The sequence below is a fragment of the Eumetopias jubatus genome, unplaced genomic scaffold (assembly GCF_037043125.1).
Source record: "Eumetopias jubatus isolate StellerSeaLion01/CBP00866 unplaced genomic scaffold, mEumJub1_p1.0 scaffold_6, whole genome shotgun sequence".
NCBI classification, from domain to species: domain Eukaryota; kingdom Metazoa; phylum Chordata; class Mammalia; order Carnivora; family Otariidae; genus Eumetopias; species Eumetopias jubatus.
This window is the reverse complement of record NW_028274812.1, coordinates 71784525-71800270: the sequence shown is the minus strand read 5'-3', so window position 1 is coordinate 71800270 and position 15746 is coordinate 71784525. Positions and strand designations below refer to the sequence as shown.

The 15746-nt window shown below is 36.0% G+C and overlaps 1 protein-coding gene across 2 annotated transcripts in view; it reads left to right on the top strand.

Moving 5' to 3' along the window:
* The window catches only part of ZNF292 (zinc finger protein 292), an 88229-nt gene that overhangs the window by 31013 nt on the left and 41470 nt on the right, over positions 1-15746 (top strand). The window contains exons 2-4 of one of the 2 annotated variants that reach the window (XM_028108018.2): positions 12611-12765; positions 12953-13031; positions 15257-15392. In XM_028108018.2, the coding sequence (XP_027963819.1) occupies positions 12611-12765; positions 12953-13031; positions 15257-15392 (370 nt within the window). The remainder of the gene's footprint in view (positions 1-12610; positions 12766-12952; positions 13032-15256; positions 15393-15746) is intronic. The other variant, XM_028108019.2, reaches the window with a different exon arrangement.

The window sequence follows — 15746 nt, the reverse complement described above, 5'->3', positions numbered from 1 at the left end:
TTTTACCGGATGTTTCTCACCAAAAAAAATCACACATAAGCAAGTGGGAAATTCATGTCCTGCTCATACTGTGTTGAAACAAATGTGTGGGTTTTTGTTTTTTTTTTTTAAGAAAAAACTATAGCAGAAGTTGGAGTATAAACATTTGCATCTATAAATTTCCCTTTTTAGATTGCTTTAGCTGCATCCTACAAATTTTGATATGTTGTGTTTTGCTATAGTTCAAGTCCAAGTATTATTCTCTGATTTCTATTATGATTCTTCTAGTCATGATTTAGAAGTACATTTAAAGATTTTCAAGTTTGTAGTTTTCCTTATAGGGTATTCTTTTGATAATTGTTTCTAACTTTATTTCACTTTGTTCAAAGAATGAAATGTATGACATTAATTGTGTGTTTTGTGTGTGTGTGTGTGACTGGTTTGTGGTTAGTTGTTATAAATATTTTATTTGTGTTTGTAAAGAATGTTCATTCTCTAATTGTTTGCCATTTTCTGTAGACTTACTGCCTTAGCTGAATTTTCTGTGTATGTATTGCTAATTGAATCCAAACTCTTCCTTCAGTTGTGTAAATCTCCTCTCAGCTTATTCAGGCACATTAGGTAGTTTATCAAGTTCCTCTTGGAGAAATTTCTGCTAGAACCATTAGGTTGCAGTTATTCTTCAGGCCTGTTACACAGCTTTCTTCTTGGATCTTCATCACCTCTCTCTTTGTTAGATTACCTTCTTGGATATCATTCTCACTTCTTTCCTGCTTTATTCTCATTGTGGCAAAATTCCCCCTTCGGTAGCATCCTAGAAAAATGTGCTTAGAAGGTGAAATTTTTGAGAACTTGCATGTCTGAAAATAACTTTGCTGTCTTAATACTTAGATGGTTGGATAGAAATAATTTCCCCTCAGTTTTTAATACAGTGCTTCATTTTCCTTTGGCTTCAGTGATGCTCTTGAGAAGTCTGCTATTTCCTCCTTTAAGCTTATTTTGATCCTCTTTGTCCTTGAGCTCTGAAATTTTATGAAAAAGTACCTTGGTGTAGGTCTACTTTCAGCAATTATGATGGGCACTCAGTGGGTCTTTCCATTAAAATTCATGTCCTTAGGTTCTTGGAAATTCACTTGAATTAGTTCTTTGATTTCTTCCCTTCCATTTCTCTGTTTTGACTTTCTGGTATTCCTGTTTTAACTGTGGAGCCTTGAACACTGTTCTCCAAATTTTCTTATCTTTTCTCTCCTATCCCTTTTATTTTACTTGCTGGCGACATTTCCTCAATTTGTCTTAAGCTCTTTGAGGATTTCATTTCTGCTATTATTTTTAATTAAATCTTTTTTTCTAAATATGATACAGTGTTTTGTTCATAGGTCTAAAATGTTCTCTCACCTTTGAGAACATTAATGATAGTTTTTGGATTTTGTCTTCTCCCATAGTCTCATAGTCTCTGCTTCCTCCAGGTTTCTTTCTTGTTTGGGGGTTGTTGTTTTTGGTTTTTTTTTTTTTAGTTTGTGTTTGTGTGTGGTTTTGTTTTTGTTTTTGTTTTTTACCGTTTGTTTTGATCTCTCACTATTAGATGCTTTCTTCAAATGTCTGGTTGGTCCTTGGCTGTGCATATTTAAAGGTGTACTACTGAAAAAGTGATTCAAGCTCCAAACCCCTGAATGGCGTTTGTTGTCTTCACCATAAGGGAACCTAGCTGGGTTTTTTTTTTCCTGGGAAAAGCCTGCAGAATATTTGGGTCTTTTCTCTTGAGTTCCCAGAGAAAGACTCCACTAAAGCCTCTGGAGGGTCTGACAATGATTTTGGGAAGAGGACTTGAGAAAGGGAGCTGCCTCTGTAGTCAGTGTGTAAAGTTGACTTAATGGCTTGTTATAAAAGAAAGATACCCCCCTCAATTGTTTACAGACACCTTAAAAAAAAAAAAAAAGGAAGGAAAGAAAGAAAGAAAACTTCTCTACAGAATAGCTTCTGCTGGCAAAAGAGAGGAATAGTTCCTAGCTTTGGGTCACCTAACTGTAGAAGAAGGACTAGGATATCAGAGAGGCTTAACCGCTTAAATAGACTTTCAACCAGTCTTCTTCCTAGACCCACCTTGACCCCCATTTCTAGAGGCCTAGTGCTCCCAATTCTTGAGCCCTTTGGTGTTCCTCCCATTAGTGTCTTTATGTAAAGTCCCCTTAGGAGTCAATTTGAGAGTGCCACTCTTTTATATGCTTTTTAGTGTTTAAAATTTTGTTTCTCTTTCCTCCATTTCTATTTTCTTAGTTTATGTGGCCTTATGCTACTTTATTATTTTAATTTTATTTGAGAGAGAGCGTGCACATGGGCACAAGGAAGCAGACTCCCCGCTGAGCAGTGAGCCACCCAGGCGCCCCTGCTACTTTAAAAAATTTGTTTTAGTGAAATTTGGAGAGAGCAAGGTGCAAAAATGTGTGTATCCAGTCCACCATTTTTACACAAAACCTTAAAATTTTAATAACTTCGAAATTTAAAGAGCATTACACACCAAATGCTCAGGGAGTCCAAAGGGTCAAAACTATAAGATGTTATTTGCCTTCTTTCACTTGTGTACAGTGGAGTCTTCCAGAGGTTACATGATGTGTGAATATGGCAACAGAATTAAATGCAGAAATAGGTGAATCATGCTTTTTCTCTAAGTCAAACACTGAAGAAATTTGAAAAATGTAAAATAATGGCATTCATTTTACTAATTTTTTGGAAAGTTTTTTCACTAAAAATACCTTATTTGTAGTAACGTGTGATAGGTTTGTTGTTGTTTTTTAAAATCCATTAAAAAATGTATAGTTTAGGGGTGCCTGGGTGGCTCAGTCGTTAAGTGTCTGCCTTCGGCTCAGGTCATGATCTCAGGGTCCTGGGATCGAGCCCCGCATCAGACTTCCTGTTCTGTGGGAAGCCTGCTTCTCCCTCTCCCACTCCCCCTGCTTGTGTTCCCTCTCTTGCTGTGTCTCTCTCTGTCAAATAAAATCTTAAAAAAAAAAAAAAGGATTGTGTTTTTAAAAAAATGTATAGTTTAAAAATCTTAGTTTTCATTTCAAATATGGTATCAATGGTTATAACCCACATAAAAAACAATCTTTGGTATCCTCAGTAATTTTTTTTGTTTCTAACTTTTTTTTAAATTTTACTTTATTTAATGTTATGTTAATCACCATACATTACATCATTAGTTTTTGATGTAGTGTTCCATGATTCATTGTTTGCCTGTAACACCCAGTGCTCCGTGCAGTACATGCCCTCTTTAATACCCATCACCAGGCTGACCCATCCTCCCACCCCCCTCCCCTCTAGAACCCTCAGTTTGTTTCTCAGAGTCCATCGTCTCTCATGGTTCGTCTCCCCCTCCGATTTCCCCCTCTTCATTTTTCCCTTCCTGCTATCTTTTTTTTTTAAACATATAATGTATTATTTGTTTCAGAGGTACAGGTCTGTGATTCATCAGTCTTACACGATTCACAGCGCTCACCATAGCACATACTTTCCCCAATGTCCAGTAATTTTTAAGAGAATAAAGATTCATGAGGTCAAAACTTTTGAGGGCTTCTACTCTAGACAATCCTAGATATAAATTGGAACTGAATATGAGTATAACAGTATAAACATATCCAACGCTCCACTAGTCTCAGCTTTACATGGGACAATAATGTGAGTTAGTCCTCATGCTCGTTAAATTTCACACTACTGTGGTTTTATTCAAAATTCTTTTGTTTTCTCACCTAATAATCCTTAGAGGAACAAAAGGAAGCTGCTGGAAGTTAATCTGTACTGTCTTTCTCCCTAGAGTATATATGTTCCAGTCTCTGCTGACTTCGGTAATGAGAAATAAGTTTAAGAGCCAAAATGTTAAAGTGTGCATTTTTATTCCCAACGGGGTGAAAATCGGCTCTTCAAGAGAAAAACTTAAATATTATAATAGTTTGTGGCCCATAAACAGGTATACGATACATCTGGGTATTAAAATTTCATTGGAGATAGGGGATGATTAGGGAAGAAAAATCAAAAGGTTCCTTAGGAAGGGATGATAAGGAAAAAGAGGTTGCAAAACCCTGCTTTGGAGATCCTGTTATAGCATGATCTGTTAACCCCTCTTTTACTTACGTTTCTCTCTCTTCTCTAAGTTTGCTCCATAATGCCACAGAGTAGAAGCTGTAACCACAAATACTTTGTCGGGGTGCAATAGGTCTCTTAAAGAGGGAGACAACTAGTTGAGGCTTGTGGCAACCAGAGAGTTTACGTCCGAGGACCTTGGCTTATCACTCAGCTCCAGCCAGTTGTTGTCGTAGTGGAATATGGGCCCAAAGTTGCCAGAATTCCTAAATTTTTTAGAAAGAAAAGCCAGAAATCCAAATTTTAGTGAAAACTTATTTTTAGGGGTTCCTGGGTAGCTCAGCTGGTTAAGCGTCCAACTCTTGATTTCAGCTCAGGTCATGATCTTAGGTTGTGAGATTGAACCCACCTCAGGCTCCATGCTGGGTGTGGAGCCTGCTTGAGATTCTCTCCCTCTCCCTCTGTCGCTCTCCCACCTTTAAAAAACTTGTTTTTAAATATCAGAAGCTAATTTAAATAATTTATAAATAATAGAGCAATCAAAACCTCTATGAACCACTGCTATAGGACACCCCCACACATACCACAGTAAGTGTAGTCTCTTCCACCGTGATAGAATGTCTCCAGAATATGACTCTCCTACAGCATCCTGAGCTCAGAGTCATCTTGCTCCTGCTTGAATAACTGTGGTAGATCCTCTTGTACCAAGAGGCTAACCTGTCCTATTTTGGTTAACTCTGATTGTTTGATGGCTCTGCCTCAGAGGAAGCAGAAATCTATCTCCTTCAAACTTTAACCTAGTGGTCCTGGTTTGTTTTGGGAGACCACACAGAATAAAATTTACTCTTCTCTTACATGACAGGCCTTCAAATTTGTGAATTTGACTGTGAATCAGAAATTTCTCCAGAAATGTAGAGCATAGAATTTAAACTCTAAAGTCAAGCTGTTAGGGTTTGAATCTCTTCTCTGCCCCTTAACTAGCTCTGTAGTGGTGGAGTTGTTACTTTAATCTTTTTGTACCCCAGTTTGTCCAATTTTAATATAGTACTGTAATTTATTTAATTGCTAATAGGTATTACATGTAAAGCTCTCAGAACAGTGCCTAGTCTGTAGTAAATATTCAGTAAATGTTATTGTCCAGGCTAAGCATCCTTAGCTCCATCAGTCATTCTTCATATAACACAGTTTTATATTTTCTTGCCATATTTAATACTTTACTCATTAATGGAAGCAATTTGGTGCCTTACAGGAAAACTTTTAAGTTTCTTTCCCTGACTTATCTTCTATACTATCCCCTCACACCTCTCAAAACCTGATCCAATGACTTTTATCTTTGTTTATATGGATATATAAATATGTTTATATGTATATATAAATATACATATATATGCACACATACATTCACATCATTCTTGAGGGTATGTGGACATAAAAACCAATAGACAACCAAACTGTAAGACTGGCTTCTCTCTCACTTTCCTAACAGAACCCTGATTTTATTCACACAGTTTCCTTCCTCCACACGGCTTTATGCATCAGAGAATCAGGCCCTATCTCCAGCGTTGGAGAGTGGGTTCTGATTGGTTTAAAAGTCAACCAGGGTGTTCCATGATGTCTGGGTGATTTTTGACACAGGTGTGTGATGCAGTTCTGGCCATTGAGACCTGAGGAGAAATCTGATGGGAATTGGGTTTGGGTTTCTGAGAAAGGTTTCCTTGTTCCTAAATGAGATGCACATGAAGAGATGGTCTCCTCTTTCTGGTTACTGCTGAGTCTGGGTAAGAAACCTGTTTCACTGTCTTAAGGCCTGGGGATTGGGTAGGGTACCACCTGAGGATAGCCGACTAAAGACATAGGTGCATTCTTGACATAGGTGGGTTCTTGAAGACATTGTTTTTATTTGTTTCTACTTTTTTTCTTTGAAGTTTTTGTTTAAATTCCAATTAGTTAATATACTGTGTAACATTAGTTTCAGGTACAGGCTTTAGTGATTCATTTACTTACATACAACACCCAGTGCTCATCACAATCTTGAAGACATTGTTGAGCTACTACACTAACCAATCCTGGAACCTGCCCTTCCTCTTAATTTCCTTTTTTATTGTATGCTGCTTTGAGTCTGACTTCCAACTAAAATAAAATAATATAATAAATAAAAGGTTATTTAATTCTAGTATGGCTGGCAAATTGGGATAAATAGTACTTCATCGCATAGTTAGGAATAATTGAAGTAATAGAGGTAAAAGGTACTTTGTAGTTACAGAGTAACACCACAGATACATAATTCTCTTACAGTACCACAACCAGTATTTGTTTGTAGTAGACAGAGTGTTTCACAGAGAATGAGCGTGCTCGGCTTTGCTAATTACTAATTCTTTTAATAGTGTGCAGGTCACTGGACCCTTTAATTACTACTCTGTAAAACAGAATTAAATGATCTTTAAGGTCTCTTCTAATTCTGTGAAAAGAATAGGAGACCATTCTGAAATTTCCACCTAAAAGCCCTTGTATAGATTAAGGCAGGAGGTATAAATAAGTAACTCTTTTTTAATTGAAGAAAGCATAATTTTATTAACCAGTTATGTTGGGGGTACTTCAGTTTCACAGTGGTTCTGCTGAACTTAGTGCCTTGAGAAACAAGGGAAGCTCTACTGTTAACACACTACTGTCTCTAAATATCAACTCTCAAAGCTTTATATACATAGATATTTTGTTTTTTAACCAGCTTTTTAACTTACTTTCTTACATGGAATCATTATGAGTATATCATCACTTTTCTCATATTATCTCAATCTGCTATCATCTTTCTACCCTCTCCCTAGTTACATTATTCCCAGACTACTAAATAGCCACCTTAGTGGTCTCTGTTTTCACCAGAATCTACTTCCTCTCCCTCTTCCTCATCTATAAAATGAGGTGAAGAAAGATAGTTGTTTTTTTTTTAAGATTTTATTTATTTATTTGACAGATCACAAGTAGGCAGGCAGGCAGGCAGAGGGAGAGGGGGAAGCAGGTTCCCTGCTGAGCACAGAGCCCGATGCGGGACTCGATCCCAGGATCCTGTGATCATGACCTGAGCCAAAGGCAGATGCTTAACGACTGAGCCACCCAGGCGCCCCTGAATAGAGAGAGTTTTTTTCTGGTTCTAACATTCTGTGATTTGTCAGTTATTTTTCTCATCAATCCAGACTCTATTAAACCCAAAAGAATTCATCTTTGGTTATCTATTAGAGTTAAGTTTAAAAACTTCTTTCATCTGAGGGACAGTAGAACTCAGTTAATAAAGGAAAGAAATAATGTCTGAGTACTCTTTGCAGAGCTAGACATATCAAGAAATGTGGGTCTTGGGAAAAATGTAGGTACAAGCATACCTTGGAAATATTGCAGGTTCAATTTCACACCACTGCAGTAAAGCAAATATCACAATAAAGTGAGTTAAATGAATTTTTTGGTTTTCCAGTGCACATAAAATTACTCTGTACTGCAGTCTGTTAAGTGTGCAGTAGCATTAGGTCTAAAAAATATGTACTTAATTTTTTGAAAGATTTTATTTTTAAATAAACTCTACACTGAATGTGGGGCTTGAATTTACAACCCCAAGATCAAGAGTTGCATGCTTCGCCGACTAAGCTAGCCAGGCACCCCTGTACTTATCTTAATTTAAAAATACTTTATTGCTAAAACATATTAACCATCATCTGAGCTTTTAGCGAGTCATAATCTTTTTGCACGTGGAGGGTCTTGCTTCTATGATAGGGGCTGACTGATCAGGGTGGTAGTTGCTGAAGTAGGGGTGGCTGTGACATTTTCTTAAAATAAGACAACACTGAAGTTTGTTTTGATTGACTCTTCCTTTCAGTAATAATTTCTCAGTAGCATGTGATGCTGTGTGATAGCACTTTGCCCACAGTAGAACTTATTTCAGAATTGGAGTTAGTCCTCTCAAATCCTGCTGCTGCTTTATCAACTAAGTTTATGTAATATTCTAAATCCTTTGTTGTCATTTGAACAGTCTTCATAGCATCTTCACCGGGAGTAGATTCCATCTCAAGAAACTACTTTCTTTGCCCATCCCTAAGATGCAACTCCTCACCTGTTTTAAAAGTTTTATCATGAGGTTGCAGCAATATAGTCACATCTTCAGGCTCTTCTTCTTCTTCTTCTTTTTTTTTTTTTTAGTTAATTTAATCTCTACACGCCATGTGGGACTCAAACTCACTACCTCAGCCGAGATCAAGAGTCCCATGCTCTTCTGACTGAGCCAGCCAGGCGCCCCTTCAGGCTCCACTTCTGATTCTAGTTTTCTTGCTGTTTCCACCACATCTGCAGTTACTTCCTCCACTGAAGTCTTGAACTCTTCAAAGTCATTCATGAGCGTTGGAATCAGCTTCTTCCAAACTCCTTTTAATGTTGATATTTTGACCTCTTCCCATGAATCATGAATGTCCTTAAAGGCATCTAGAATGGTGAACCCTTTCCACAATGTTTTAAACTTACTTTGCTCAGATCCATCAGAAGAAACACTGTTTAGGGCAGCTCTAGCCTTATGAAAGTATTTCTTAAATAATAAGATTTGAAAGTTGAAATAACTCTTTGATCCATGGGCTGCAGAACAGATGTTGTATTAGCAGATATGAAAACAACATGAATCTTGTACATCTCCATCATAACTCTTGGGTGACCAGGTGCATTGTCAGTGAGTGGTAATATTTGAAAGGAATCTTTTTTTCAACAGTGGGCTTAAAATATTCAATAAACCATGTTGTAAACAGATGTACTATCCCTCAAGTTTTGTCCCATTTACAGAGCTCAGGCAGAGTGGATTTAGCATAATTCTTAAGGGCTCTAGGGTCTTCAGCATGGGCTTCGCTTAAAGTCACTGGCTGCATTAGCCTTTGACAAAAGAGTTGGCCTTTCCTTTGAAGCTTTGAAACCAGGCATTGACTTCTCCTTTCTAGCTAAGGAAGTCATAGGTGGCATCTTTTTGCAATAGAAGGCTGTTTTGTCTACACTGAAAATCTGTTGTTTACTGTAGCCATTTTCATTAATGATCTTAGCTAGATCTTCTGGGTGACTTGCTGATTTACCTTACACTTTGATGAGAGATGGCTTCTTTTCTTAAACCTTAAGCCTTTTCTTGAACCAACCTCTGCTAGCTTCAGACTTTTCTTCTGCCACTTACTTAACCTCTCTCAGCCTTCATAGATAGAAGAGGGTTAGGGTCTTGCTCTGGATTAGGCTTTGGTTTAAGGGAATCTTGTGGCTGGTGATCTTTTATTCAGACCTCTAAAACTTTATATTAACAAGAAGGCTGTTTCACTTTATTAGCATGCATGTGTTCATGGGAGTAGCACTTTTCATTTCCTTCAAGAACTTTAACTTTGCATTCATAACTTGGCTGTTTGGCTAGGAGGCCTAGCTTTCAGCTTGTCTTGGCCGTTGACATGCCTTCCTCATTAAGCTTAGTCATTTCTAGCTTTTGATTTAAAGTAAGAGATGTGTGACTCTTCTTTCACTTGAATACTGAGAGGGCTGTTGTGGGGTTAATTGCCCTAATTTCAGTATTGTCAGTCTCTGGGAATAGGAAGGCCCAAGGATAGGGAGATAGATGGTCAGTAGAGCATTCAGAACACACACAACATTTATAGATTAAGTTCACTGTCTTAGATGGATGCAGTTTGTGGTGCCCTAAACAATTACAGTAGTAACATTAAAGATCACAGATCACCATAGCAAATATGATAATAATGAAAAAGTTTGAAATATTGTAAGAATTACCAAAATGTGACAGACACAAAGTGAGCAAATGCTGTTGGAAAAATTGTGCTGATAGACTTGCTGCAATGCAAGGTTGCCAAAAACCTTCAATTTTTAAAAAACTCAATACCTTTGAAGCATAATAAAGTGGAGTGCAACAAAATGAGGTATGCCTAGATATGTACATATATGTAGAAATGTATGACCTTTTTTAGGGTTTCTTTTGGTTAGGAGATAAGAAAAGGAAGAAGCTTATAATTTCAAACCCATTGGGAAAGTGGTATGCTATATTTTCTCTTCTTTTCCAGCAAAAATTAAAACTCTTTTGGAAATTGATTCATTACTGCTAGAGGACTAATAGGGGAAACCTAAGCATTCAGTCCAATCCATGTTAGAGTAGAAACATTTGCCAGGCATGAAATTTCCTAGACATCTAAACATGTTTTTCCAGAAAAAAAAAATATTTAATAACTTTGTGTAGAAACAGGTGCTAGCTAAAGTAAGAATTGTATGCACAGTTGGTGTTAATTCTGAAATTCTTGAAGATGCGAGGTCATCCTCTCTGCCACATCACCATAAAACGCCCAAGGAACACATTAAAACCAGCATTAAAAATAGAACATTATACTCTGTTTCATTCCTAGAAATAGATGATTATAAACAATCCCAAAATGCAGATCTTTCTATTCATTTGGTAGGTTTGGTTTAGATTTTATAAGTTTTTTTTTTAAGATTTTATTTTTATTTGAGAGAGAGAGCACGCATGAACAAGCGTGCGCACACACACAAGTCAGGGGGAGGGGCAGAGGGAGAGGGAAAAGACTCGGGGGCTAAATGTTTATAAGTTGTGTTGAGGGATTTTTTTCTTTTTTACTGCTAACATGAAATACGTGCTCTTTCCCAATACCATTTCTCTAACTCTCCAACACCAAATAGGTGTCGTACAATTAAATTCTGACAGTAACTACCTGAACTTAGCATCAAACACCCCCTAGGTTAAAGGGCTCAGTCCCACGAGACTGCCCTCACTTCAGATATCAGTGGCAAGTTTGGGTCTCCAGGTTACCTGCACTTCTGTCCAACTTGGAGAGAATCAGGGTCTGTGAATATATGACTGCTTAGAGAGTGAATTGTTATTATGCTGCTCTTTAATTTACCAGCTTACCCTTTCTTTTTTTTTTTTTAAGATTTTATTTATTTATTTGACAGAGAGACAGCAAGAGAGAGAATACAAACAGAGGGGGAGTGAGAGAGGGAGAAGCAGACTCCCCGCCGAGCAGGGAGCCCGATGCAGGGCTCGATCCCAGCACCTTGGGATCATGACCTGAGCCAAAGGCAGACACTTAATGACTGAACCACTCAGGCGCCCCACCAGCTTACCCTTTCTAGTCCTTTCTTCCTTCCTTATTCTCTCTGATCACTTAACTACTGTTACAGGTAGTAGAGAGGACAAGGCAGTGTTTTGAGTGTTTGATAGCAGAATGTAAGTTCTTCCTTCCTCCCTCTTAACTTTCTAACTTCCTTCCTACCTTTCTACCTATCTACATATTTTTTAAAAGCTGTTTCTCTATGCCAGAGAGGATATAAGCCCTCACGGAGTTTTCATTCAAGAGACCCTCTTTTCTGGGAAAGGGCACCTGAATGTCCATATGTGAGGAGAGGATTCTTAAATCTTGAAGTGTGAAGAGGACCAACTATGGCAGTTTTCTATATTATAAAAACAATTAGAGTCCTTCTTTATTTAGTATAATTATAGAACGTTTTTGATAATACTTTTTAGTAAGTCACTATTTTAATAGTGTAGAGTCTTAAATGTGGGTGTCTTTAAATGCTGCTGCCAGTTTCTTCCACCTCTTCCTTCTTCAGGATAAACAGCAGAGGATTGCGGGTTGGTTTTTGTTTGCTTGTTTACTTTTAGTAGTTCTGATAAGGCCTATTTGAGATATTTACTTCATTAAGGGATAAAGAGTTTTTATTTTTAAAAAATAAGCACTTTATTACAAAAGTTACTTTACCTAATCATTCTTTAATCTTTAATATACATTTTATGTATGTTGAAGTACTTTAGATGATTTTTTAAATGATAAAGGTTGTCATAAAAATTGTGATAGGTTGTACTATTATTTTTTTATTAACTGAAAAATTACATGTCTTCTGATGACTATATGCAGTTTATTTATTTTAGGTGTTGAATTTTATGCTCCTTATATGAAAAATAGAAACAAATATTTGAAAATCAGGGTGCCTGGGTGGCTCAGTTGGTTAAGCGACTGCCTTCGGCTCAGGTCATGATCCTGGAGTCCCTGGATCGGGTCCCGCATCGGGCTTCCTGCTTGGCAGGGAGTCTGCTTCTCCCTCTGACCCTCCCCCCTCTCATGTGCTCTCTCTCTCAAATAAATAAAAAATCTTAAAAAAAAATATTTGAAATTCTTTACTGCATGCCTTCTGGTCAAGCTGGTCTAGGTATCTTCTTTTTAAACTAACTTTTAAATCTTAGGAGTTTTGAGGTGAAAGGTGTCATTTTGATAGAGAAGAAAGTTAATGCTTGCACTACTTACATCCTTCATGAAACGATGCTGTTGTTGGATAATTAACACTAATCTTTCTCTTACAGAGAGCTGTTGGAAATAAGACTGACTTTATTACTTTTAATATTTTAATCAGTATAAGCTGCTTTTTGTTTTTAAAAATAAAAAAATGTTATTTTTCAAAATTTCTAAGGGAGGAAAGAAAAACAGTCAATTAGCCTGTGTGTATTTTGATTTACATTGAATACTTTTTATTATTCCTTCCAAAACAGACACTCCTTGAATATGCAGAGAAATGGAAAACTTCAGAAGATCCTTTACCTTTATTGGAGGTATACACAGTGGCTATCCAAAGTTATGTTAAAGCCCGACCTTATCTTACCTCTGAATGTGAAAATGTAGCATTGGTTCTGGAACGCTTGGCATTGTGAGTAGACCTTTGAGTAAATAAATTAGATTTAGCGTTTTTGTTTTAATTCTGTATCTCAGTCTTATGATAGTTTAATTTTAAATAGAATAGTTACGGGGTATCTACTGATACTAGGATTATTTGTTTTATTTTACTTTGAATTTTAATAAATATTTGTATCCTTACCAATTTTTTGTTTTTTTAGAAGCTGTGTTGAACTTTTACTGTGTCTGCCTGTTGAGTTATCAGATAAACAGTGGGAACAATTTCAGACACTGGTGCAGGTGAGAATATTTACCTATTAGATTTCATATAGGTATATTGTATATCCTTTTCTTTATTCTTAATAAATTATTTGGCTACACTTTAAAACATTTAAGGAATAACAAGCATTAATTGCAGCTTTTGTTAACACTAATGTCATGCATATAGTAGATGTTCATAAATGTGTGTTAAATGAAGATATACATTTAGATAGATTGGTTGAATATTGCACTGTTCTTTAGGAACAGTTAATTAGCACTTTGCCAGACCAGTAAGGGGAAAACAATAGAAAATGCCCTAATTTGTATTTAGAAACAGTTTAATTGCTGAACATCTGCAATATGCCTTACACGAATTTAATATATCATTTAATTCTTATGAAAACTTTGTGGGGGTAAGTATATTTTTCCCATTTTAAAGGTGAGGAAACTGAGGCTCATACTTTAAAACATTTATCTACCCAAATTTATACAGCTCATATTACAGAGTAGTTATTTGAATCAAGGTTCTTTATTCCAAAGTCCATGCTTTTCTCCTATAACTGAAAACAAAAGCTTTGTCTCTCTTATTTAGTGTTGTTATTCTACCTTATAGAAGTACTATGCAATTTAGTACTTAGTTGTCTTGGAGTATTTTCAAGAGTGTTAAACTTTGTTTCAAGCACTAGATTGTGCTGTATATACTCTAGCTTCAAGTAAGTTTTGATTAATTGATTAACTAAAAAGAATGTTTTTGCTAGCTAGTTTCAGAAAGTATTTCTCTTTCTCTAGCCAGAGTTCATAAAATATGTTTTGGCTTGATGTTTTTTTTCTGTAGGAGATATATTAAAGATAATTAGTGTCAAATTTTAGAAGCATGTGAAATAGACTGTAGTTAGAGAAGTCAGCTTTGCTATTTTAATATAAACCATTAAAATCTTCATCAATTGCAAAATTCTTGAAGGTAGGTTTCATATCTTATTACTATCATAGGATTCCATATAGTGTCTTACACATAATACTTAACTGTTGAAATGAAGGTGTCTTGTCTTGTCACGTTGCAACTGACTTTTTGATCACACAATTTCTACTTCAGCATATCAGTAACTCATGTCTTAGGTTGTTTTGCCAGCAAGTATTTATTTTTAGGCACATAATTATTTTAGAACTTTTCATTGTTTGGCACTCTACCCCAGAATGAATTAAGTTGTTTATATACAAATATAATACTGAATTCCTCATGCTATTTTGTCAGCATATGATAAACTTTTAAACTTTCTTTTTTGAAACAGTAGCACTAGTTGATACTTTTTCATATGGGTTAATGAGAAGGAAATAACTCTTTAAATCCTTATGTGGTAGCTTTTAGCGATTGCTCGAAGAAACTTTCTTAAAGCACTGGAACTTGTTGCAGTGGGGAGACTTTATGGTTTTGAGGCATAGACTAAAAACATAGCATGTAGCTTTAAGAGTTTCCATGACACTTTGCTCTCATTTCAGAGCTTCGTTGGGGTTATTTTATACCTGCTTAATAGCATGTGTTTCATTTTGCCTGTGTTTTACTGTTTTAACCTTTCTTCACCCCACTAGAGGATAAGCCTCATAAATGCAGGGACCAGTTGCTCTCTTCCCTAGTCCTTTGCCCATAGAAAGTCCCAATAAACTTTTTCTGAATTGAATAAAAACCATTGGTCTTTTTTTGTGTCTTGAAGAATATGCTAATTGCATGAACACTTGGAAACAACTAGTAAGCAAGTTTTAGTATCAGTTTTAAATAGAATATTGCCAAGGCTATGTAATGAATAAATGAAGAATCATGCATTTAGTTGTTTTCATAAGTCCCTTTTGTTGGAATATGTGTACGTTGTCACTTAGGCCTTGATACAAATCTGTCCTTCATTAATGATAGACGTTTTTTTGGAAAAAGTTTTTTACTAACACAAAGGATATAAAATGTGTAAGGTCTTTTATGCTTGGATATTCTGATAGCTTCCTTCAGAAGTAACTTTGCTCTTGGTTTAGATTTTGGGGGAAAATAATTTTATCTCTAGAAATACATTGTATTTATTTAAAATTTACAGTTGATACAATTCTTGAGATTCATCTTTAAGAATCAGAAGTAAAGGAATTCAGCACTTTGTAATGTGATGTGAAATTTTAAAGATAAAAATCTTATTTTTCAAAAGTTTAGTATTATATTTAGAGCCTGATAAGCTTGCTTTTAAAAATCTGTTGTAATTCTTTGGATGTTTATTTAATATTTATAGGTAGCTCATGAAAAGCTGATGGAGAATGGCAGCTGTGAATTGCATTTTTTAGCTACTCTAGCTCAAGAGACTGGGGTGTGGAAAAACCCGGTACTGTGCACTATTCTTTCCCAGGAACCATTGGATAAGGATAAAGGTAAATTTTCTAGAGAGAGAGAAAAAAAAAGAATCATTAGATTAGAAAAAAAATAAGTACTTAAAATTGTTTTGATAAATATAATTCATCTCAAGATTTCCCAAAGAAGGACCATTTAATTAAATTCTAGCTGAGGTGCTTGAGGCCCTTCACCTTTATTTTATTTGGGGGAAGATGTATTTTTAGGATATTACACAGTCTTAGAGTAACAGAAAAACTAAATTTTTTTCCCAGCATCTTTTCAAATAGAGGAATTCCCTCTGCAATATCCTGACAGGTGGCAATCTAGCTTATATTTGATAACCTGCTTGACAGATGGGGAAGCAGAAGTAGGGTAATTAAATGATTTTCCTC